Source organism: Lutjanus erythropterus, chromosome 10 (assembly GCF_056507025.1).
Source record: "Lutjanus erythropterus isolate fLutEry1 chromosome 10, fLutEry1.hap2, whole genome shotgun sequence".
Taxonomy (NCBI): Eukaryota; Metazoa; Chordata; class Actinopteri; order Lutjaniformes; family Lutjanidae; genus Lutjanus; species Lutjanus erythropterus.
This window is the reverse complement of record NC_139326.1, coordinates 3,712,572-3,736,006: the sequence shown is the minus strand read 5'-3', so window position 1 is coordinate 3,736,006 and position 23,435 is coordinate 3,712,572. Positions and strand designations below refer to the sequence as shown.

General features: G+C 40.9%; 1 protein-coding gene across 2 annotated transcripts in view; it reads right to left on the bottom strand.

The window, feature by feature from the left end:
* The window catches only part of LOC146319831 (transmembrane protein 132C), a 223,857-nt gene that overhangs the window by 12,808 nt on the left and 187,614 nt on the right, over nt 1-23,435 (bottom strand). For both annotated transcript variants that reach the window (XM_084727899.1, XM_084727900.1), the window contains 2 exons: nt 22,998-23,141; nt 10,318-10,526 (listed from right to left, as the gene is read on the bottom strand). In XM_084727899.1, the coding sequence (XP_084584025.1) occupies nt 10,318-10,526; nt 22,998-23,141 (353 nt within the window). The remainder of the gene's footprint in view (nt 1-10,317; nt 10,527-22,997; nt 23,142-23,435) is intronic.

Below are 23,435 nucleotides of genomic sequence, written 5' to 3'. Positions count from 1 at the left end.
CAAGCGAGGCAGCAGTAGACCAGCTACTCCTCCTGCGAGGTAAAATTACTGAGTCTGGTGGTTTTTTTGACTTATATATATCAGTGGTTTTGTGTTGCAAAAGGCTGTCTGATGCAGGCCTAGTTCTACGAGGGTGCAGAAGCATGCATTGATGTCTCAGTTTAGTTTGCGCACTCAGTCAAACTTTGACTAATAAATGCCAAGTGCAAGGTATCAGGTCACGCATCTGTGGTGGCCACAGCTCTATTCTGGTTCATGTATGTGCAACACTGTCGACATAATGGCGTTTGCACTGCAATGTGTGAGCAACAGCACTGTGCTCTGGTATCACTGGTGTCATTTTAACTCATAAAGCAAACTGTTGCTGAAAAGAAGTGAGACGCTGTGTTCACTTGACTGTTTTTAACTTTTTCCAGTTGTGTTTCAGCATAATCTGTTCATCAGAGTCCAGAAAGCGCTGACCTGTAACACCTACTCCTTTTCATTAGTGTTTCTGTTCGTACTGTAGATACTTGTACACCTCCAGTCATTTTATCCTGGAGCCAGGATTTTTTTTTTTTTTACATGGTTAAAATATGTTTTGCTGCTGACCCTGTCCACAGCGGTACATTACTTAGCATCCTACTCCTGCTGCTTCTCCAAACTGAGGGCGTTGACCTCCACCTGCTCTAGGTAACACACTGACTATGGACACCTCATACAACCCCACTTCAAAAACCCTGAACTATCCCTTTAAATATATTGGCACTTGTGTCTATATTATTGTGAATAAAAATCCTGACAGGACGATGCAGGACCCCAGAGTGAAGTGGAGTTTTTTGGTTATGTATTAAAAATTATAATAATTTCACACAAAATAATAACTATAAACTCATTTTAGTGATTTAATAATGTTTTTACTGCATCTCTCAACTGCATTTACAGTAATGGTCTGCTATACAGAAACCTTACAATGCTGTAATTGACCAATCAGAATCTAGTATTTAACAAAGCTGTGTAATAAATATATATTTTGATGAGAGGAGAAAACAGCTCTGTATTGATGTGTGGTTTGTGGTATTTTCAGCAGCGTTTTAATTAAACTGCTCTCTGTCAAACACACACACCACTCACACACACTAATGATGCATTGTTGTTGATGAGACCACTAAGAGAGGATCAATCAAGAGTATCGCCATCATTATTCTTTCTCACTGTCTCTCCTTCACCATTTTGCAGCGGCCAGTCTGAACTGTGAATGAACACACACCTCCTTACTGCTTTACTTAATAGCCTCCCTGATTGCTCTGATGCTGCAAATCTAATTTTATTACTTTAGGCAACAAATCAGCCAGCAGAGGCTCAGCTCTTTCTCACCAGGAAAATTGCTTTGAGTATGACAAACTGGGCTTAAATGGTTACAATACAGCTGCAATATCATTAGATTTTTTCCATAACTGTTGTTTTTTATTTTGCTTCAATAAACAACTTTACAAAAACAACAGATAAAGCACCCTGAGATGTTGAGAAAGCAACGTTTGAACGGTTGATCTGGGAGAATAAATGCCGTTACAGCTCTTCACACACACAGTCTGAACCCCTGCAAACAGAAAAATGCTTTGTCAACAAAACTACTAATCATATACTGCACTGTAGATTTACACTGTCTAATCATCTGCATTTGTTCCTCCGTCTCTCCCTCTGTACATACATGCACACTAGTAAAGGTTGCGGTCATGATGAAGGGGAGAAGAGAATAAATTAATCTCTTAAACTGTTTTCCTTGTGATTATCCGCTCCGCCTGTCTCGTTCTGTCTGAATCCCCGGAGAAATCTTACTGCATGCGAAGTCGTGGGAATAAAGATGTTAGCTGCACGCTCCAGAGAAAAGCCAAAGAGTACAGGGAGATTTAAGAGTTAAGGGCTTAAGATCTTCGCTGGCAGGACAGACTTCACATGCAGCTGAGTGACAGACAATTAGACGACATTATTCTACTGTCGATCACTTTAAAAAAAGAAACGAAAATCCAGGATTCAACAACAGCAACAAGTGATGCTTCTTCAGGACTGTGTGGGTGTGATTTGATCAGATTTGATTAGCAGTGACCAAACAACACACCAGAATATTATTCAAATGTTAAACAGTAATTGGTGCAAAGGAGTTAGTTTAATTTATCTGATCCGTTTAATTGCAAGAGACAAGTGCATAGAGTTTAAAATCTTAGGATCGGTGCACATAGTAGAGGTGTTGTAATATACCAGTACTGACAATAACCACCAATATTTAAACAAGTGACCAGCTATTGTGACATACGTAGGCAGATGCATCCTTGTATGCATCCGTTCACACACACAAACAACCACTTGACCTCTGTGGCTTGTGGGACTAACCCCTGGTCTAGACTGCAAACATCACATCAGCATCCTTCTCGCATAATGACAGCGTTCACACCGCCCTGAATCGTGTCTGTACAGGCTTCGATTTGTCCACGCAATTCAGCAGCAAATGAGCAGCCAAACTTTCTGTGCAGTCTGCAGTCTTCATGCAGGACATGCAGGTGTTGGTGATCAGCACAGGTTAGGAGTGAAGTTGTCTAGTAGCAGTAAATGTAAAGTTTGCATTCGAAAATGTTGCAGAAAAATGTACAAAATGTATGCTTTCAGTGTGCTCCAACCTTGTATTTATGCGTATATTGTCGAAAAAACAGACTTGAAGTCTAAATAAACGCTTCAGCTCACGTTTATGCCGATCAGATGCAACTGGGATGTGACACGAACAGAGCTGGTGCAGACAGCTGTACCAAAGAAAAATGAAAGCATTTCTGCTGTGTGAGACGTGAACGTGAAAAACACGTCTGACTCGCTTGCGGTCGAGACCCCCTGTCTCAGGAGACTGTTGAGCCTGGTTCTGTTTCCTGCCAACAGCAGCTAACAGTCACAATTAGCTAATTTAGCGACAAATAAGCCAAAGTCATCTGTCCAACCGAGAGTTGAAGCTGAGCAGCCAGAGGACATCAGAGGGGAAAACAGAAAATATTTTCTCCATAAAATATGATCCAGTTCCACCAAAATCAGTGGATACAGTTATACATGTGGAAAGGTTCTGGATCCAGAGACCCAGAGAGGGTTCTGGGTTGTACCTTTACACCATAGAAGGTTCCTCTGTGGTTCTGAGTGAAACCTCTCACAGATGGTTCCAGGTGTAATCCTTTATATCAGGTTCCGGGTAGAAAAAAAGCACCTTTATTTCTAAGAGTGCAGATCAGCTGTTTGTTCTTTACACACTGCAGCGCTGCTCACACGTCTCTGAATCCTATTTTAAAAGTTTCATTTTTAAAACTATTTTGGAGATGCTTGTAACACCAGATTAAAATAGCAGATCAGTTGTGCCTAAGCGGGCCTTACATGACACATTTAATGCATATTCATGAACGCTAACTCCTCCACTTATGACTTTTATGTAATTTTCCACACATGCAGTGGAACGCTGCACCAAATTCCCCAGTGAGGAGGAGGATATTTGAGTCCCTGTGGTTAATAATATTTTTAGTTTCATTAAACACATGGAGCCTCGTCAGTGAGGGTTACCCGAGTCCACGCTCGGGCTAATTAAGGGCCAACCTTCAAATTCACACATAAACAAAAGAACTAACAGCTGCATCAGACGCAGCTCTTGCTCACAAACAACAGACTAACAAGGGTTGTGATTCATGAATTTCTGATCAAACATTTATTTTTCTTTTAAATTCCTGCTCCCTCTCATGAATTAAACCCTCTCTGCTCATTTGCATATTAAATGCAGAGGAGAAAAGCACCTGCCAATGATTTCACTCTCCATCTTCCAATTTATTCCCATGGCAGTAATTGAAAGTTTCCCACCACTGACTGCTTTGGATAAATCCCTTTGAATCATATTGTGAGTGTTTTGAGCGTAAACGGAATTTGTTATTTGACATTCACGGCTAATGAGTCGACAAATGGCGCTGAAGTTACAGGAGTTCGCTCACACGTATTGACTGAATCAGCGTTTAAACAGTATATTTATGAAGACTTTTATACATGCAGGTGTTCGTCAGGTGTAATGGATTCAGGAGTAAAACAAGCTGATAGTGAAGTCCGACCATTTCAGCTCAGGCATAAATCAGATGTGCCGGTGCTTATGCAGCCATCTCAAAATCTAATCTAAGGTTAATCTAATAAACAAATCACACTCGGCAGCGAGAACAACCTGCTTCACAAAGCAATTCTTCTTTCCGCTTCATTCACTTTCAAGCCCACTTCTGACTTCAGAGGAGATGCTGCATATTAATGTGTGTGTCATGCTTATTTTTGTTGTGCCCCGTGGATCGTGTGCTGTTTTTGTTTGGCGTTTTGCTGCATTTCATTTTCTGCTACAAGAACATGACGAAGGTCATTTGGACAGAAATAGGCAGCGCCGCTTCTGTATATACAGAAACAGCGCCGTCTGACAACAACTGATTGGTTTTTTTATTGTCTGGATCTTGTAGGGAAATCAGGTACAGCTGCTTGTTTTACAGTAAACAGAGTAAACGCTCACAGTTTAAAGGGACAGTACACACCAAAATCAAAAATATATATATTCCTCCCATCTGAAATACTATTTATCCATCCAGATAGTTTTGGTGCCTCACATCCTGATACCTACATGACACGACAATGATGATCAACTGCCATAACTCCCAAAATGACAGGGAACTACATAACGTAAGTCATGTGACATTGCATATGTAGTGTAATATACTGTTTTGTTAGTTTTAGTCATAAAGACTACTTGGGCAGGGCAATCAATAAACATTGTCGGGGCAAGTAAAATGCCAAGTAAAAAAAGAATTTGAAATATTTTGATAATCAATAAATCATTTTAATTTTTCATGCAAAATGACAGAAAATGCTGTTTTCAGTCCCTCAAATATGGAGATTTCCAGCTTTTCTGTGTTTATTATTATATTGAACTGAATATGTTTGGTGTTGGATCGACAAAACAAGACATTTAAAAAGACATCACCTTGGGCTTTGAAAAACTGGAATGAACATTTATCACTATTTTCTCAAATTTTATAGCCCTTAATTAAACATGACAATTAACTTGTGTCTTTGTTACTATTTATAGGTATACAACCGCCAGTGAATTAAACAGGGGCAAATTTATTTAAAAGATGATGATTGGGGTTAATAAAAGTGTTGCACGTGACGCAACAGAAGTCATATACACAACAAAACTTAAATAACTTAAAACTCCTGTCCTGTCTTTGAGCCATCTATCCACTCCATCTCCTCCAAATGTGGACTTTCTTGCTTTTTATACTTCTTCTGGCCACTAGAAGTTGCCACCTACAGATAAACGGAAATATGAGTTGGAATAAGCTGCTTGCACATTCGACCTAGGTAATGACACTCAGCTTGTGGCGCTCAAAGATATATAAAAAAAATGGATTTCAAAATTCAGCGACAATGCATTTATCATGACCAAACCTTGTTGTGGGCAGTTTCATGTGGGACCTATTTTCTTCCTATAAATCCACACCCACCAACTGTATCACTGCACAGAAGGAAGTGCACATCGACTCACGGACGAGAGGCTCCTGCTTGTGACAGTGAGTGATGTAAACATCAATGGCGTCCTCTTCGGCTGAGCTGCAGAGTAGATGCAGGCTTCCTTCTGCACAGTGATACAGTCGGTGGGTGTAGTTTGGTACAAAGCAGAGGTGGGACCAAGTGATTATTTAGTTTGATTCCATCCTGCGTCCTTTTGCTGCATGTCGTATGTCCACTCTCTACCCCCTAACCTTTGAGTTTTGAATCCTAAACAATTCATAATGTAACAGCCTCAGAGTATCCAGCCTCATTGATTTACAAAGTTACAAACAAAATTATGTTTGGTATCATTTTTCCAACTGAAGCTGGAGGCGACTGAGTTCTTCATGTTTCTCTCCTGCAAGCTCATTGGATGCTGTCAGATTGGTTCAAACAAAGTGGATCTGGGGAATTAAGTGTCGCTGGGAATTAAGTGTTAACATTTAGTTGATTTAAGGAGTGAAGACAAATGAATTGGCCAACTTAACTTTTTAATCTTCGGGCTGAAGTATTTTCACTCAAAAGGCTCCAGGTGAGTTCAGGTGAAGTCACAAGTCATTAGTGTTAAAGTCCAAGTCCAGCCCCAAGTCTTTTCTGATTTCGTCAAATTGAGTGTAAAGTCATAAAATTTGTGACTCAATTCAAAGAAAATCAGTCCTACATGAAATTGCTCACAAAAAGGCCTGTGGATTACTAGAAAAAGACAGTGCTGTTGACTTTTCAAATGTGTTTTTTTGTTTTGTTTTTTGGGCACTTTAAGCACCACAAGCTGAAGTGCCATCTAGTTCCATTATATTAGAGAGAAGGCAGACATCTCTACAGCCGAACACCAAAGTTATCTCAGGGCACTTTTCATAAACTGAATTGTTTCCACGAAGAGCGAGCACTGAGGCGACTGAGGCGCTTGTTGGCTGTGGGTTGTGTATGCATCTCCTCCTCATGCCTGCATGGGTTTCCTCTGGGTGCTTTGGTTTCGCCCACCATAAAGAACATGTATGTTAGGTCAATGCTCCAGTTAATACCCCTGACCATGGTGCTGGCTTGGATCTGGAGTTGGTCTGTACAACTGCTGCCCACTGCTCCCAATACTAAGATGGGCTAAATACTTTAGCTTTACTATCTACATGGATAATAGCACTACAGGTAAGATGAAAAATCTGTAATTTTTATTTGGGAGTGAACTGTCCCTTTAAGACAACTCAGTATGAAAAAAACAACATTAAAAATTGAGTCATCAAAGGTAACTTCAAGAGATTTTTTTGAAGACACTATAAAACAGGACGGAAACTAGGAATCTTAATATACCTATCTTGAAAGACGTGTTAAAGGAGTGGTGCCTGCCTGAGTGCTACGCCTACACTGAGGTTTGCTGTCTGCTCAGGCTTATCTTGTCCCCGTTTTGACAGGGCTTAGGGAGGAAAGAGGTGAGCCATACAGGCAGTGTCACTCAAAAACTGTGTGAGGAATACTTTCACAACTATCCCACTTAAAGGCCTGATGTCTCTTTACTTCTCATTTCTCTCCCTCCCCCTCGGTGTGGACATGACTTGCCAGCTTGCCGACAGAGGAAGGCCACGCCGCTCGTTCCTTGTGGGCTTATGGACAATGGGCCGATGCCCGTCCTCACCGACAGACATAGTACTACTCCGCAAGGTCACGCCTGTTATCCCCCGATAAACAAAGACGGGCAGAAGACAGAGGGAGACAAAGCTGCGCACAGCCCATCAGCAGTGGTGCTGGCGTCAACAATGACAACAACCCCGGCTGTCCCCGCTGATAAAGGCGTACCAGCAGCTGGGAGAGCAACATCCTCGACAAGCTGTGGCATTAGTCGAACGCTGTACCTCTGTCACTCAAAATAAGAGGGGAGCAGAGATAATTAGAGAAGCCACACTGGTGCGTGGGATGACTCCAAGTCCAAGTCCAACCTCCACGCTTTTCCAGAACTAATTACTGCAGGTAGGCCGATGGCTGCTCCATCAATTGATGGATTTCAACAGTTGCAGAGTAGCACTACATCGTGGCGTTGGCAGTGGTGCTGCCAGTGATGAGGCCTCAGGGGAGAGGTCTGACCTCCAGACAGCTCTAATAATGTTCTGTCCTACTGACGACGAAGAGGCACGACGGCAGGCCACCTTCAGCCAGCCGTAATGACAGGCCGTATTGCACAGGTCAGCCATTTTGTTATCAGCCAAGAACTGTCAGTAGGACTGAAGTGAGGAGGAGACAGGTGGAGCGTCGTTCAGTCACACGTCTCATCATTATCTTATCTGAGGCTGCCGTGATTGAATTCGAATGCATCACCTGGAGAAAAGGCGATTTGTTAAACCGGTGAGTGCTGCGGCAAGAGTGGACGAAGGATTAAAGTGGACAAAGGACTCTGATCATCAGCATTTCTGTGATGCCAACAGGAAAATCTATTGTTAAAGAGTGAAAAAACTGCATTTTGGGGGTTCAGGTATCTCAGTTAGTAGAGCACACACCCTCTGCACCACGGCTATGAGTCATCAGCAGCAGCCGGGGGTTTGACTGTCACCCCCCAGCTCTCTCTCCCCCCTTTCCTCTTTGCATAAAGGCATAAAAGTCCTCAAAAATAAAATAAAAAAGAGAGAAAATACATTAAATTTGGATGCACTCAAATTAAAATTTCCCTGATGCTGATTCCATTGGATAAATGAGCAAATGTTGAACGTTGAATTGATACACAAGAACCAGCAGGTATGTGTCAGCTTATATTCCATCCAATTAGACGACCGAATACCTTCCATTGTATTTATTTTCTAATCTCATCCTGACGAATTCAGAGAAAATGTGAACAAGCTACAAGAGGCTTCATCAGTGAGTCTGTTAAAGGGAAAAGACTTCTGCCATAGTTTCTTTCTAATTATCAGGCCAATTTGAAGAAAACGCTTGAAATGTTGCTAGAAAAAAGAGAAGAAAATGAGCATAGTGTTGCCACACGTTAGCTGCGTTACACACGACTGTGATTGGTTAGTTAGTTTGTGTTATTGTCTGACCACAGAGGTAAAATTACTGTTTTTGTTGATGAAGCCTGGTCATTTCGAACAGAGTGATTCAAAAGCTGCATCAGGTTAAACAAACTCTTTAAAAAAAAAAGGTCTGTCTCTGTAGGTCTGTCACTGGCAAATACAAACACTTTTAGTGGATGTACTGGACTGGACAGATTTAAAAATTGTTGTGCCCATTAGACTCAAGCTCCACATAGAAAAGCCGTGTCTGGACTGGGATTTGAACCCACAACCTTCTTGTTGCGAGGTGAAAGTCCTAAAAACTGCACGACCACACGTCAAAAAGTGTTTTTTTTATCTTCATCATTGTGCATTAAAATAACAGGATTAAACAAGCTCACAAAAATGCAGAGGGAGGACATTTCAATGAGGAATTATAGGCTAAATAAGGGGAATCATAAATATAGCTTTAAATTAGCTGTGACAACATGCGCTGGTGGTTAACTGATGAGAGAAGGTGACATGAGTGGTTGGTAAACAAGTTACAGCTCTTGTTTTTTAGCTGCGTCATTGTTCACAGAGCGATGAACAGCATGACAGGCTGTAAACTTTACAGACCCAGTCTCTGTGATAGAAACAGGGGTGTGAAGTAACAAAATACAAATACTTTGTTACTGTACTTAAGTAGAGTTTCTGGGTATCTGCACTTTACTCGAGTGTTTATTTTTCTGCCAGTTTTTGACTTTCACTTCCTACATTTGAACACAAATATCTGTACTTTCTCTTTTTCAAAACAAGCTTGTTACTTTAGTTTTAATGCATTTCAAGGGAATTACTGATCGATTCTATTTTGCATTGTTGCACGCCACCTTCCCAACATCAAGACTGATTCCAACCTAAACGGATGGGACAATAAGACAAAGAAAAGACGTTTCCTTGATGTCTCCATCAGTGCATATCAGACACGACAGACGTAACAAGACAACAATGATATCTAAGATCTAACAAGATGAAACAGACAGAAGACACTCGACCACAGAGAAACGGTGAGATTCAGTGAACTTTGCACAGAAACAGCCAGTAGAGATGTCCTTCAGAGGGTGACTTTTTACTTTTATATTCTGAGTAAATTAGTACAGCCTGTACTTTTTCACTTCTAGTCGAGTAAAGATGTTAGATCGGTACATCTTTCCTTTTTTTAAGCAAGTACTGCTGTTTGAGGACAGAATGTGTGTATTTCTTCTACCTCTGGATGGAAGCGGCTGCAGCCCGGCAGAAGAGAAGCATCTCTCATCTCCTTCATGGTGTGCAGAGTTTTATAACCGAACAACAAGTATGAGCAGCATGGACACTTTACCTTTTCTGAATGTGTGGAAAACTTCTGTTTAAGCCAGCACAGGGAGTTTTATCTGGTTTTGAAACAGTCTCAATTTAATAGTGACGCCACTATGACCTACATGAGCAAATGAGACCATCTGCAAGAAGATCAGCTGTTTCTTTATAGTTATTCTTAATGAAATGAGCCTGAGTTTCCTTTTTTTTTCAAAGGTACAGTGAGTCAGCCAGTGAACAGGAAGCAGAGGAAGACTTTTCTTTAGATAATTTCATTTATAATGTAATATGTTGTGGTTAGTGCAGTGGAAATAGTACTTATTTCTCAGCAGTGGCTCCCAAAACCAACAAAACATGAAAGTTCCTTGTAGCAGCTTTAAATCAGAGAGCAGAGGACACAGACACAATGGCCTGTCCCCGACTGTTAGACGCAGTACTGTACCTCTGACTGGTGGCCATGATGGGCACCCTCCACCCTTTGATCTGGCTCAGCTCCGTGTCTGACACCTCGATCTGCAGGGGGAGTCGAGGGATCCACACGTTGAGCTCCAGCTGAGCGCTCAGGTATCCGTGGGTGAAGTTCACCATCATCCTCACCTTGCCCTTCATCTCCTTGCCATTCACGAACACGTAGTCGCACCTGTCTGACACCTGCGTGGGAGGAGAGCGGAGTATTAGGAGAGACAGTGTTTAAGTTGAACCCCTCTGACTGGTTGCACCAGATGACTACACAGTGAATTACACAGTGCAATATACTGTACGGCGAGGCCCTCCGAGTTGATTATAAGGCTTTACACTCCTGAGCTCTCCACTGATACAGTACTCCTGTAACTACTTTGAACAAGATGAAAGGTCCTCTATCTGCTCCACACTCTGGAAAAGAGGGAGGAGGGCAGCGAGGACATCTTTGAACCTGGGGGAAAACAGGTCGTGGTCTGCTCTTCTATTATAGTTCTGCCTGTGGCTAAAAGAAGAGCCAACAGATGGAAACTAGTAAGAGGAGAGCAGTTGTCTCTTGATAAAATGACCAAATTCAAAGCCATCTGTTTCATAAATTGCTTTACAAATGGAATAAGCTGGCCAATTTTGTGCTATCGAAAGACGCCGCTCCGTGTTCTGTAGTGTCTTTGAAGCCTCCCCCATGCTTCTTTCTTTACTCCAACCAGCGTTTGATTAATGCCCAGAATCCCCTCTGTCAGTGTCTTTCAAACCCTTATGATATGGCCGTGCACACATTACAAACACACACCATATATAAAAAAGATCTCTAGAGGGATATCCAGCGGACACACATGCACTCCTAGAGGTAATTAATCAGCACGTCTAAAACGGAGATACCCCGTTTTTTAGGCTCTTTGTCAATTCTATTGATCCCATCATATAGCAGACTACCACGGCTGGGACCAGATGGAATTAGATGGTCTGGGGAAATATCTTTTTTTTTTTCGACTTCCAAGTTATTTCTCCACAGCGAGATAAAACCATAAACAGCCATTCATCATGAAGCCGCAGCAGGCAGGATATCCTCTGTGACCAGAAAACTTTGTGCGTGACAGATTCTATTGCTTTGTGGGAGCTTCCTCCACTTCACATCACCCAGAGAGTGAAGCCAGCAGTAGGCTGTCTGAGGAGAGTAAATATGGTCAGTTTGTACAAATAAAAGCAGATATTTGGAGATTTGCTGCATTGATTTTACTCTCGGCGCTGTGTACTAGAACTGGCGGCCCCTTCTAGAGACCCAGTGTGTGGTTGGTATCAAGGATCATGCTGTTGGATTAATCAAATCATTTTTTCTGAAGTTCAGGGTTTGAGTTACACTATGGTTTTCGAGGGAGCCTTGTTTTCTTGTGTGTGCTGCTTCTAAAACATATCACATGCACGCACATGCATGAAAGTGTGCGTCAGCGTGTCCACTTTCAAGATTACTCCAAAAAGCCTTCTTCTGTTACGACTACAGACTGTTAATACTGTCCATAACATCTCATAGAGGCTAAGTAACAGGAATATAAGTGCTGTTTCAAAGTCAAAGAATACATTAATTAAACAAGAGCAAAAAACAAGAAACAAAATCAAGAAATCAGCAGGGGGACACAGGCAGCGTTCTTCTGCTTCAACTCCTCATGAATCAAATCAACATCATCATCTGATCTTTGTGAATGTAAACTAATGTGAAGAGTTCTTCAATCAAAATTAACTCACATTTGTTTTCACATGTACATAAATTATCAAAGGCTCGAAGAAACAGCTGTTTTTCTGCATGCATCTCTCTCTGTCACACTCTCTCTCTGACTGTCCCTTCACTTCGCTGTCCTTCCCTGTCTGTCTGTGGAATCTGGGGAAAATTGAATTAGGGACCAAAGTTCAATTTACAACAATGAAAAGCAAACAGGAACTGAGGTAGGTGACATATTCTGTCTGTCTATCAATCACCTCAGCTCCGTGTTAGAAAAGTTTAGAAATTATAATAGTACTGATCTTGCACTTTTCATCAAATAGTAGCAGCTAAAGACAAAGTTTATGAGCTGAAGCGTCAGCAGGTATTAGCTATGTATTGTGCAGTTTGTCACAGGTTTGAAAGCCGATCTAAAAAGTTTTTTACTGACTTAACTTTTGCCTTAACCCCAAAATCCAAACTACAGGAGACCTCACGCCTGACTGAGTTTGGATCCTTGCACGACTGCACGGCTGCAACCACGACTAACTTTAGAGTTTCCTGCAGATTTCAAATGACTTTCTCCTGAGGCTTGTTTCCCCTCATTAATTAATTTGAAACTGGGTGAGTACTCTCGGCCTCATGTCAAAGAGGTGGATAAAATGACCTCTCACTACACATCTGAACTAAATAGTGCCAAAATATTCGACAAGATGGACTAAACAACAAAAATATACAAAAGCATACTAAGAATGTGTAGTGTAGTGTTTTGCCCAAACTTACAAACAGCAGATAAATGTTTCTCATACTGTATGTGTGTGTTATTCAGCCTAGTTTGTCTAATTAGCCTACACTTTGCCTCTCAGTCCAATTTTTGTTGTGCACTCAGAGCACAGACTGATAAGTTCATGGAGCTTGCTGAAGCATGCAGCGCTGCAACCTGCAAAACCACGTCCATCTGAGCAAAATCCCAGGTTTTAAGGCAGTCCCCACTAAAGACAGAAACTTACATCTGCCTTGTTTGGTTTTATTGTTTTTGCAAAGCACTTTGTATGCTGCATAAGTAAAGTTTATTCTTATTCTTATTATTATTATGAGACATTATGTAGGTGCGCACACTTCTAAATTGAAGGAACTTCAGTACTTAGGAAATATATTTTCCTGAAGGTATTCATTCATTCTCTCAGTCAATGTAAAAATAGAAAGGATTTTCCTGCAGTTCTGCAATGAATCAAGTCACTCAACATCATTTGAAAAGCACCAGTTTCTCAATTTTAAGGAAACAAGTGAGTGAAATTTTTTCACTTTTGTGTAAGGATGCATATACTAATATATAATACCAATTTTCTAAAGTGAATACAAGCATTTTTGGACATGTTTGTAGCCTCTACACCTGAAGTCTGTGGGTGAGCATTTTTCTTTCCTTTCTCTTTGTGTTCTCTGCAGCTGGCTGACACCTGAGGGCCAGCGTGCTGTGAGTTGACTTTTTCGTCCCTTTATTCAACAAGCCCACATAGCGTTGGTTATGCACCGCAAGTGATTTAGGACATTTGTTCCTTTATAGGATTCAACATTTGGAGAGGATCTTGCTGTTCAGTTCACTCTGTAGCAACGCCACCTCATATAAGGGGCAGATGATGTTGCTTGGCACCGGAAAAGTTTTTTTTTTTTTTTTTTAAAGAGACATTTGTTGACAAAAGTTACTGAAACACAAACAAAAAAAATGGAACTTGTGAAATTCAATAAAGCTAAATCAAGCTGAAACAAAAAGCAACCTCACAGCAAGCTGCAAACTCCTTCCTCCACTCTGCTCCAAGGAACAGCATTTTATCTCCTCAGCCTCAACTGGAACGTACCATCTGCCCTGCTGGGTAAACGCTGAGCTAAACAGAGAGTGATCATCGCAATCATCCACAATAATTAACAAAACATGAGCACACACACATACTGTAAATTTACCAGAATATCATTTACTGCAGAACAATTTTACCTGCCTTCCTGCATCCATATGTGCCCAGACCGTCCCTGCTAAGAGGACATAATGACCCAAACCTGTTTTCACTCTCTCTGATTGAGCAGCTGCTCGACATCCAGGCAGAACAACAACAAAACCAGCAGGGGAACCACAAACAAGTTAAAGAAGTTTGTGTATTTATGCCTATATACCAATTGATAACTGATCAAATAAACTGAAGCACTGGATTGACATTAATAATACAGTGTTTAGAGGGTTTCTTTTGCTATGTGTTTAACTAGAGCTGGAGAGATTAATCAATTAATCGACTCAGACAGAGTCAGGGTGCTGCAAATGTGCATGTTGGCCAAATGGAAAGACTGTTACACTAATTGGAACAGGACCTTAATCGGCAGACGTCCCTGTTTGGGGAGCAGGGCCAGGTGAAAAGGGATAAAAGCAACCTGTCCACAGACAGAAAATGGAAGCTAGTTAGCCTAGCCTGTTATTTTTGTCTTCATGTTATGTCAACACCTGCTCAGTTTTGTCCACCTCCCGCTCGCTCAGTGCCGTGTTTGTCCCACGGTTCAAAAACAGGAGGAGGTTTAGTGAGTTTGCTGTTTTTCTATCATGCGTCCAGTTGTGGAAGTGATAATAACCAGACAGTCAGAACCAGGCTGAAATGAGAGACAGAGAAATGTTGGGAGTGTTCAAATCAAAGATGGGACTTAACAGCTAATGACGTCAGCCCCCAAGCTAATACACAACTGCCTGAGGGTCTGCTGGAATTGAAGTGATATAAAATTATGGGTTATGTGATATGATTAACTATTTTTTGTGCCTGCCAACAAATATATTGCACTAATCAGACACTGTAACATGGAACTAAAAATTCATCCCCCCTGCAGAACACTAATGTAGGGTTTGAAAAAGAAATAAAACTTAAAGTTCCCCCTAGACTCGTCTGCTCCGATTAATATTTTGTTTCACATGGTTATTCCCAATAAAAAGTGTATAAAAGGGGGCTGGAAGCACATCCACTCTTTGTTCTTATTGAGAAATTCTGGACCTGGCCTCGCTCATCACTGGTGCTTACGCTGGTTTGACTGGTGAAAGAGCAGCGTGCATCACGATGACTAGCATTAGCATTAAAGGAAACATGGAAAGATTCAGCCACACGTTTGAGCCTTAGTCAGATTCAAACTCAAAGACTCAAATTGGCCTCCAGAATGGGAAGCGTAGTTAGCATCTTTGATCTGTTTATGTTGTTTGTTAGCTTGTTAGCTTGTAACTGGCAGTGGCTAACACACCTGGTGCTAACTCTTGGTCTCGGTACTGACCGGTCCACTCTGCGCTGGAGGTGTCAGGTTTCTTTTCCTGCAGTAGCATTAGTATGTGCACGATCAGTCGACTAAACAATTGAACGTTGGTATATTCTCAGTAGTTGGCACCAGAAATAATACATCAAAAAAATTAGGCTGATCTGTCCAGTAGAATGTGAGATTAGCTGCGGACAAGCTGCTGATCACTCGTGCACGCACACATGCTCGCGAGCGTTGAGGGATAACTTTTGTTGCTTTTGTACTTTATTGTGATAGAACAGCTCAGAGAAGCCAGGAAATAGGACCTGCAGGCTAGAATTGAACCCATGGTCGCTGCAGCTGACAGCCTCCGTGCATGTGTGGAGGGAATCTTTAAATTTCTTCTTAGATTACTCTTCTTAGACTGCAAACGAACCAATGATATTTATAATGAATTCTCGGAAAAAATGCATTACCGTTTCAGTTCGACCTAAAAAAATTTTTGTCAGTAGACCATTTCATCTCCCACCCAACAACGAGCTGACAAAAGCAGCATTTTCTGTGTGAACACTGGCCTGTGCACCGGAGAAGAATGTGTAGAAACCCCTGTGAGGAAGTTGAAAAGCCTGCTGCAGGGCTTCCTTCAAGGCTACAGACAACCATCAGGCAGCTGATGTCCTGATGGTTGTATTCTGGAGTGGACGCCTGCAGGATTAAAGGATATTTGCTTTGTGTTATTACTTCCAATAAAGAGTACAGAGCATGCATAGTAGTACGCCGCTCGTGCACTAATGCTGCATGACACGCCGACGTAACAGTGACAGAGTTGCTTAATGAAGCTTTTGAACATTTCTACAAGGGCGGCGTTGATCCCCTGGCTGCAGTCAGTCAGTTATGGAGCAGATTGGGCTCTGTCAGGGCTCCCAGTGTGAGAGTGTGTTTGAACTGATAAAGATGTCAGAGGAGTCCCTGCTCCTTATCAGCCCTCATTGTTCGCCTCTTTCTCTCTCACTGCACTCAGTCTGCTGATACTGAAGTGCCTTTGACAGCCCCTTCGTCTCCGACTTTTCTCGCAAGTTGGATCTCTGTGACCCGTCTGCACCAGCTCCAGGTTTCGGGCCAGATAACACCTGACTGGGCTCCGGGTGAGGGTCATTGACCACATCAAACAGTCAATGCTCAATAAAATGAATGTTGCTAACAAACATGTCCATCCTATCAGTCCTATTTCTCTTGTCACATTACCTGCCTACACCTGTTGACAGTCAGTGTGTTACCAGCAGAAGATGGCAGTCGACACGCTAAGCGATGTACTGCTGCGGAAATGTATTTTAGACATCTAAAAAAATCAGTATTTATTTCTCCAAAGCATATTTATGATCTATGTTTATATTTAATGTTGTTGGCAAGAATGCTGTGTGATGCAGCAGCTCAGAGTCCGAAACAAATTCCCCTGTGTGACAATAATCTATACCTTAACTTAAAAACTATCCTTTTAAAACACTAAGGACACAAATTAACTGATTAGCGGTGCACAAACCACAGTTACAAAAGCTGGTACTGCCATTAATCTGCAGATCGGGCGGGCTGGGTCCCAAAAAATTAATATTGTGGATGAAGGAACAGGATGAAGCGTCTCTCCATTAAGAAAGAGGCCTCACCCTCTCTTTCTATTTCTTCTTGTTTACGTCATTTTTGTCTTGTTACATCTTTTACGTTGCTTTTGTCCTGTTACACTGTTTTCATCTTATTACAGCTTTTACATCGTTTTCGTCGTTTCGCCATTGTTGTCTTGTTACATCTTTCACTTTTGTCTTGTTATATCATTTGTGTCTACCTGCGTCTTTTATACTGTTTCTGTCTTGTTACATCCTGTTACATCTTGTTACATCATTTTCATTCTGTTATGTCTTTTACACTGTTTTCATCTCATTTGGTCTTTTATGTCGCTTTTGCCTTGTTGTCTTTTTATGTTGTTTTCATTGTGCATTAAAACTAAAAGAATAAGCATGTTTTAAAAATATAAGGAGTAGAAAGTAAAAATATTTGGGTTAAAATGTAGGAAGTAAAAGTAAAAAAGCCTGAAAAACAAATACTCAAGTATAGACACCTGAAAAATCTACTTAAGTACAGTAATGAAGTATTTATACTATGGATAACTATCCCACTTCAAATAATCCAAAGTATCTCTTTAACAAAAAAGCTGTATGAATTCAGTTTACCTTTACTGTATCTGTTGTAGGAAAAGTGTAAATAACTGAGGGATTTATTAACATTCTGCTGTGCTTCAGTACGTCCCTTGACAGTAAAATAAATTACCTGCTGGCGTTTCTTTGATCTGTTCCCAAACAGTCTAAGCACAAACAATTATGGAAAACATGCAACTGATATCCATCCATCCCCACACATTACTCTGACGCGCTCACACCTTCCTGCTGTGCCGTGTTATAGGCTGCAAATCAATATCATAACATACAAAGACACCCCTGATTAATCAGCGGTCCCTTTAACCCCTCACACACCCTCCCAGCAGGATGTGTGTTGTGGCGGGCCGAGGGTGGGACCGTCTCTGTGAATTATACACTCTCCGTCATTCTGATTCACAAAGTATCATAAACGTCCAGGAGGATCCGCTGCCACATTAATCAGACGCATTAGGCAGCTAACGGGAGAATACTTACAGAGGACATTAAGGCTGTCTCTGGATCTAGCCCAGGAAATTAACAACTCACCAGACAGATACAATCCACGGCAGATATGAGCGATGGGAGTAGGGAGCATGAAGGTGGGGTGAGCCTGTCTCTGGCTTGTACACAGAGTTGGCTTGACAGAAGCAATTAAGCCGCTCAGACTCCTCTGCATGAGCTACGCCGCTCACTTCAATGCAAGGGGAAGGTCTGTAAATATTCTAATAGGCCTGCTGCGTGAAGGCGGCGGTTATAAGAGCCGCTCATAGCGTGACCTTGAGTGAGTACAGTCCATGGCTAACGCACAGACAGAAGATTTGCTGTGGACACTCATTCATACAGAACTGAGGAATGTGTCTGTAGCTGTGATTCTGCTGTTTTGTACGTCTCAGCAACTGAAGTATGTTCTTTTTTTTTCATAGTTGTAGGAGTCAAAGGTAACTTTTTGCCAGAAAATGAATGAAGAATGAAGAACCCAGAGAATTTAAAGAGCCACAGAAGCAAAATTCACAACAAAATGAAACATTTAAAACTCATATTTAATTCATATTTAATTGTTATTTGTGCAATAATTCATGCAATAATATCAATTTAATGGTGCAATACACTTGTTACACTGGCACCATTACTGCATTTATTTATTTATTTATTTATTTATACTGCACTAAACCAACAATTACGATTTCTTTATCTATTCTTATATTTTCTATATGCGTATATATACTTCTGGTCTTGAATGGGCGCAAGGGTAATGCAAACACTTTCCCCCCAATAAAGTATTTCTGATTCTGGTTTTGGTGAGACCAGGCTGGCTGATTCAGGTGCACACAGCTGCAAAGTGTGCAGAGGCCCCCTTTTTTCATCTGGAAATATTTGGTCCTTTAGCTATTAAAATGTTCACTTTAGCTAGTTGCCAGCTTCGTCTGTTTGCTGTTTGCTGCACGGCAGGGGGCGGAAAGTGGGTTTTTAGAGCTTTTCAGCTGAAGAGCAGCTGCCTGCTGCTGCCAACAAAAATGGTGAGAGTGAACCAAAACAGCAAAGTTACGGGATGTAAAGCAGAAAAAAAAATTAGCTAAAAAAACACTAAAATGCTCTGCAGAGCTGAGGAGAATGCAGAGTTGTGTGATAACTGTCTGTCGGTCGATCGCTCCAAAAGACCCATTTCACATACAGGCAGTCATCTGATTATCGTGATTGTGATTATAATCGGAATCATTAGAATCATTAGAAGTGTTTCTATTAACCTGCACAAAACAGCTGGATGAAACTAAGAAAAATATCATATTTCCATCACTTAATTCCACGTGGTTTTCCACTGTTTGACGTTTGAAAGGTGCTCATTTAATCATCTCGTTGTTCCGCCTTCTTCTGCTGTGGTTTAATGGCACCTGAGTAGAAAATTTACACCACCAGCTGAGCTCAAGCTGCTTAACTTCTGATATTTGCATCATGACCGTAGATAGAAACGCACGCAACTGTGCATTTTACTTTTGCAGATTTTCTGTAAATTTCAAATGTGTTTTATCGACCCAGAGAGTCATGCATACGATACACGGCAGCATCGATGCTCATTTTCATATTATAAAATTGTAATACTGCAGATTCACAAATATAAAGCAAATGACATGTGTATAACTTATAAAGGTAAAAGGATTGTACTTGGGATTGATCAGTAACAAAAATAAACACTGAAAAGGAAAGGAGAATTTTTCAAATAAAGAAAGATCATTCCATAAAATAAATAAATGTATATATACAAAATAAATTAAAGCAGAAGGAAAAAAAAGTGGAAATATAACTCGGATAAGGTAGTCTAAGAACTACAGGTACCTAAGTCATATTTCCGCTTCTATTTTCTGTAAATTTGTTTGGAATTTGCGCTCCATGGTCGTACATGTTTATACTGACTGATACCTGCCACCATCAGTAACTTTAGTACGAGGTTTTGTATATTTAAGTTATTACTTATGTCATATCTGCCCTGAGCAATTTTTGATTACAAAGCCTAAAAGACAAACAGAGATGTATCAGGGTCATAATGATGAACACAAAAATAGAAATAAATCATTAATCAAAATTAATCATTAAATTCAGTTTTTATGATGGTGACAGCCTGAACTGTAACCCTCACCACATCTAACAGAGTCTCAGTGAACCGGGTTAAATGCACTGGCCCTAAACTGAACTGTCAAAACTATAAATCCAGAAGAGCAACACGTGCGTGCAACATTACGAAGACAGAGCCTCATCCCAGCCTATACGTGTCAGACAATATTTACTAAAGCAAGACAAATCTCCAAAGAGGTTTAAAGGAGAAGCATGTGACCGGAGGTGTTCCTTTCAAATCCACTGTAATCGTAATTTATTTAATGTGCACAGCCATTCATTATTCAGGTTTAATGTCACTCTGTGTTTACGTATCGCTAATTCCCTGGGTCAAAATTAGATAAATTAGTCATGTTTACATACATGATGGCAGGCTATGATTAGAACAGAGCTTCTGTGAGTGAGCAGCAGCGAGATGCAGGACGAATCTTCTGACAGAGAGAGATTTCAGCCGTAGAACAGAGCTGTGGCTTCTTTTAAATGTCTTTGACTGCAATTTAATTTCCCTCTGGAACTCACTTAACCATCCCTAACTCACGTATCAGACACGATAAAGTGGATCGATGCGGCAAAATATCCTCCTCCACTTTTGATTTGTTTCATTATCGCTCTTTATTTTACATTAGTGGAGTCTGATTTGCTGCATCGTCTCGTCCTCCCTGATCCTGACAGACTCAAGCAGGAAACACGATTTGGAGGAGCCCGTCGCTCAGCAGGAGGGCTGCTTCCAGATACTCAGGCTGATAAACAGACCACAAACAACGTGATATTTATTCTCTGTTTTTTCATTGAATCTTTCTACAGATCATTAGAGAGTCATTGGGATTCTGCAGGAGAGCGGCCCTTTTGTTTGGACTGCAAAGCCACTGATACCTGGGCTCAACTTCATAACACTGTAAGGCCTTTTTATTCTGTTGTGCCGTGTGCCCCGAGTTTGAAAGGGGCTCTAAAAATAAAGGAAAACTTGAGCAACCTGTCAGCAGTCACTGCATATCAAACACACACTTTCATGTTGTTTGTTTATCCTTTCTGCAGGATTTATATAGATGTGCTAAACATAGACAATCTTCTCATCTATCCTTCACATAAGCTTTAAGGTAAAGCATCACAATAACTGCATGCACATGTTGTTTGTTAATCCTTTTCAGTTCAATCTGATATCAAAGGGACAGTTCACCCCAAAATTAAAAATACACACCTTTCCTCGTGCCTGTAGTGCTGTTTACCTATCTCAGTTGTTCTGGTGTCAGTTGCAGAGTTTTGGAGATATTGGCCGTAGAGACGTCTGCCTTCTCTCCAATATAATGGAACGACATGGAACTCAGCTTGTGGTGGTCAAAGATAAAAAAAAATCAGGACCCAGTTACTGAAGATTATCCACAAACCTCGTTCTGAGCAATCAATAGTTTCTTTAATAGAAAAGAAAGTAGTTCAGGTAGATTCTACTGAGGGAAGAAAGTAGTTCCTACGTGAAACTGCTCACAACGAGGTCTGTTGATTATCTTGGGTAACTGGGTCATGATTCTTGGAAAGAGATGCTGATTTAGAATTTTTAAAATGTATTTTTTGGTGCTTTGATTGTCAAATGGTCTTTACAATTGCTGTACCCATTATCACTGAAAAAGAGTTATTAATACATTAGGGCAGCAACAACTAGCGTTCCTTCCTATAAGCTACCCTCTGCTTTCCTGGTTAGTCCCCTGGAAGAGCGCCGGGCTTTGAAGTAAATTTGACATAGTGGCCAAACCGTGTAATGACAACATGAACGTGATGCACAGCAGCCTAAAAAGACTTTTCCTCTGTACACTTACATTGCGAAAGAAGCGGCTGTAAAATGGTGGATACATTTTTTTAAGGGTCACATCCCCTACGACATGACCCGTTTCTCTATTAAAAGTTGCTCTATCCAGCCGAAGACCTGCACGGTTAAATCATTTTATCCCATTCAAGTTGGAGGTTAGCCACTTAGGCTACTATGCTTGCTCCAACACCAATGTTGGTTAGCTGCACCAATGAGCAGCCCTCTAGGAATGAATGGAGGCCCGCCTCCAAAACTGCATCCAGTCCTCTAGAATACATCGATAGATTAGACAAGATTTTGTAGAAGACCCACAATGCTGGATGTTAATGTAAACTGAGCTTTGAAACAGTAGTTAATAAACTATTATATTTGATGAACCCAAGTTTCTTCAGTTTATACCTTATATTACATTACAATCACTATAATAAAAATAAAGCTCACACTGACAGAACTGTCTTGCACCGCCGTAAATCCTGTCCTCTATATTCAAAATGCTGGTAATCCTCTTGCCTGGTTCCAGACCTTCGAATCCGCCCACGCAACTCACTAACTGATTCACTTTATGGTTTACCAAAGTCACGTAAACACCCATCACAGACTCGCTCTGTCACAAAACCACTGGAATATAAAAGGGTTCTCTTAAGAATCCCCTAAGAAGAATTTTGATTAAACCCCTGGAATGTGGAGGAAAAAATAAAGTATGTTTGCACGACAACGCACCAATGTCGACTTACACTCTCGATTTGTTAGGAAAACTTGAATCCCCCCTCCCACAGGGAAATCAGACTAACTATCCTCTGCAGTTTGATTATTTAAGTTAGTTAGTTACATGTTTAGTTACCAGCAACAGGACTGGAATTGTGTTTAAGGCACAGGCTTCATGTACGTCATAACTTCGTCACTACACCTTTTTCCATTGCACTTTGTCCCAGTTTGCTTTTATCAACATACCACACTTTTCCACTTCAGCCAAGTATAAAAAGTTCTTTTCAATATTTTGAGTTTTTAAAAAAAATATATATTCAGTGTCTCCACTCAGGTTTTCTTTTTATGTACAAACTGAAAATGTACATTCTCACACACAGAGGCGCCTTTCTATTTCAACGATTCATCTCACTGACCTTGACCACATCTTCGTCTGTAGAGCGACACTTGACTGCTTCGGAGACATCAATAACAGAGGCGTCTATTCCAACGGTCACCACCTTTACCGGCACAGCCACTGTCTTCCCCGTCAGCACGGCGGTGTTCAAAATCTCAGAGTCCTACAGACACAAAGAGACAGAAAGAGAGAGATCAGCATGTGTGTTCATGTGGAGTGCTGAGAGAAATGATTTTTCTTAAGGTTGTAATGAACATTAGATAATGTTAATAAGGCCTTTATAAATCCTTATACACTGCTTATTAATCTTAATCTATTAATTTGATAAAGCAGCAAAATAAGTTTAGAAAAGATTTTAAAATGACATAAAAGGTAAGTCAGTGATGGGTAACTCAATAAACATGTCTTTAATGTTATTATTAACAAAAATGTAACTGCAGCAACATTGCATTTAAAA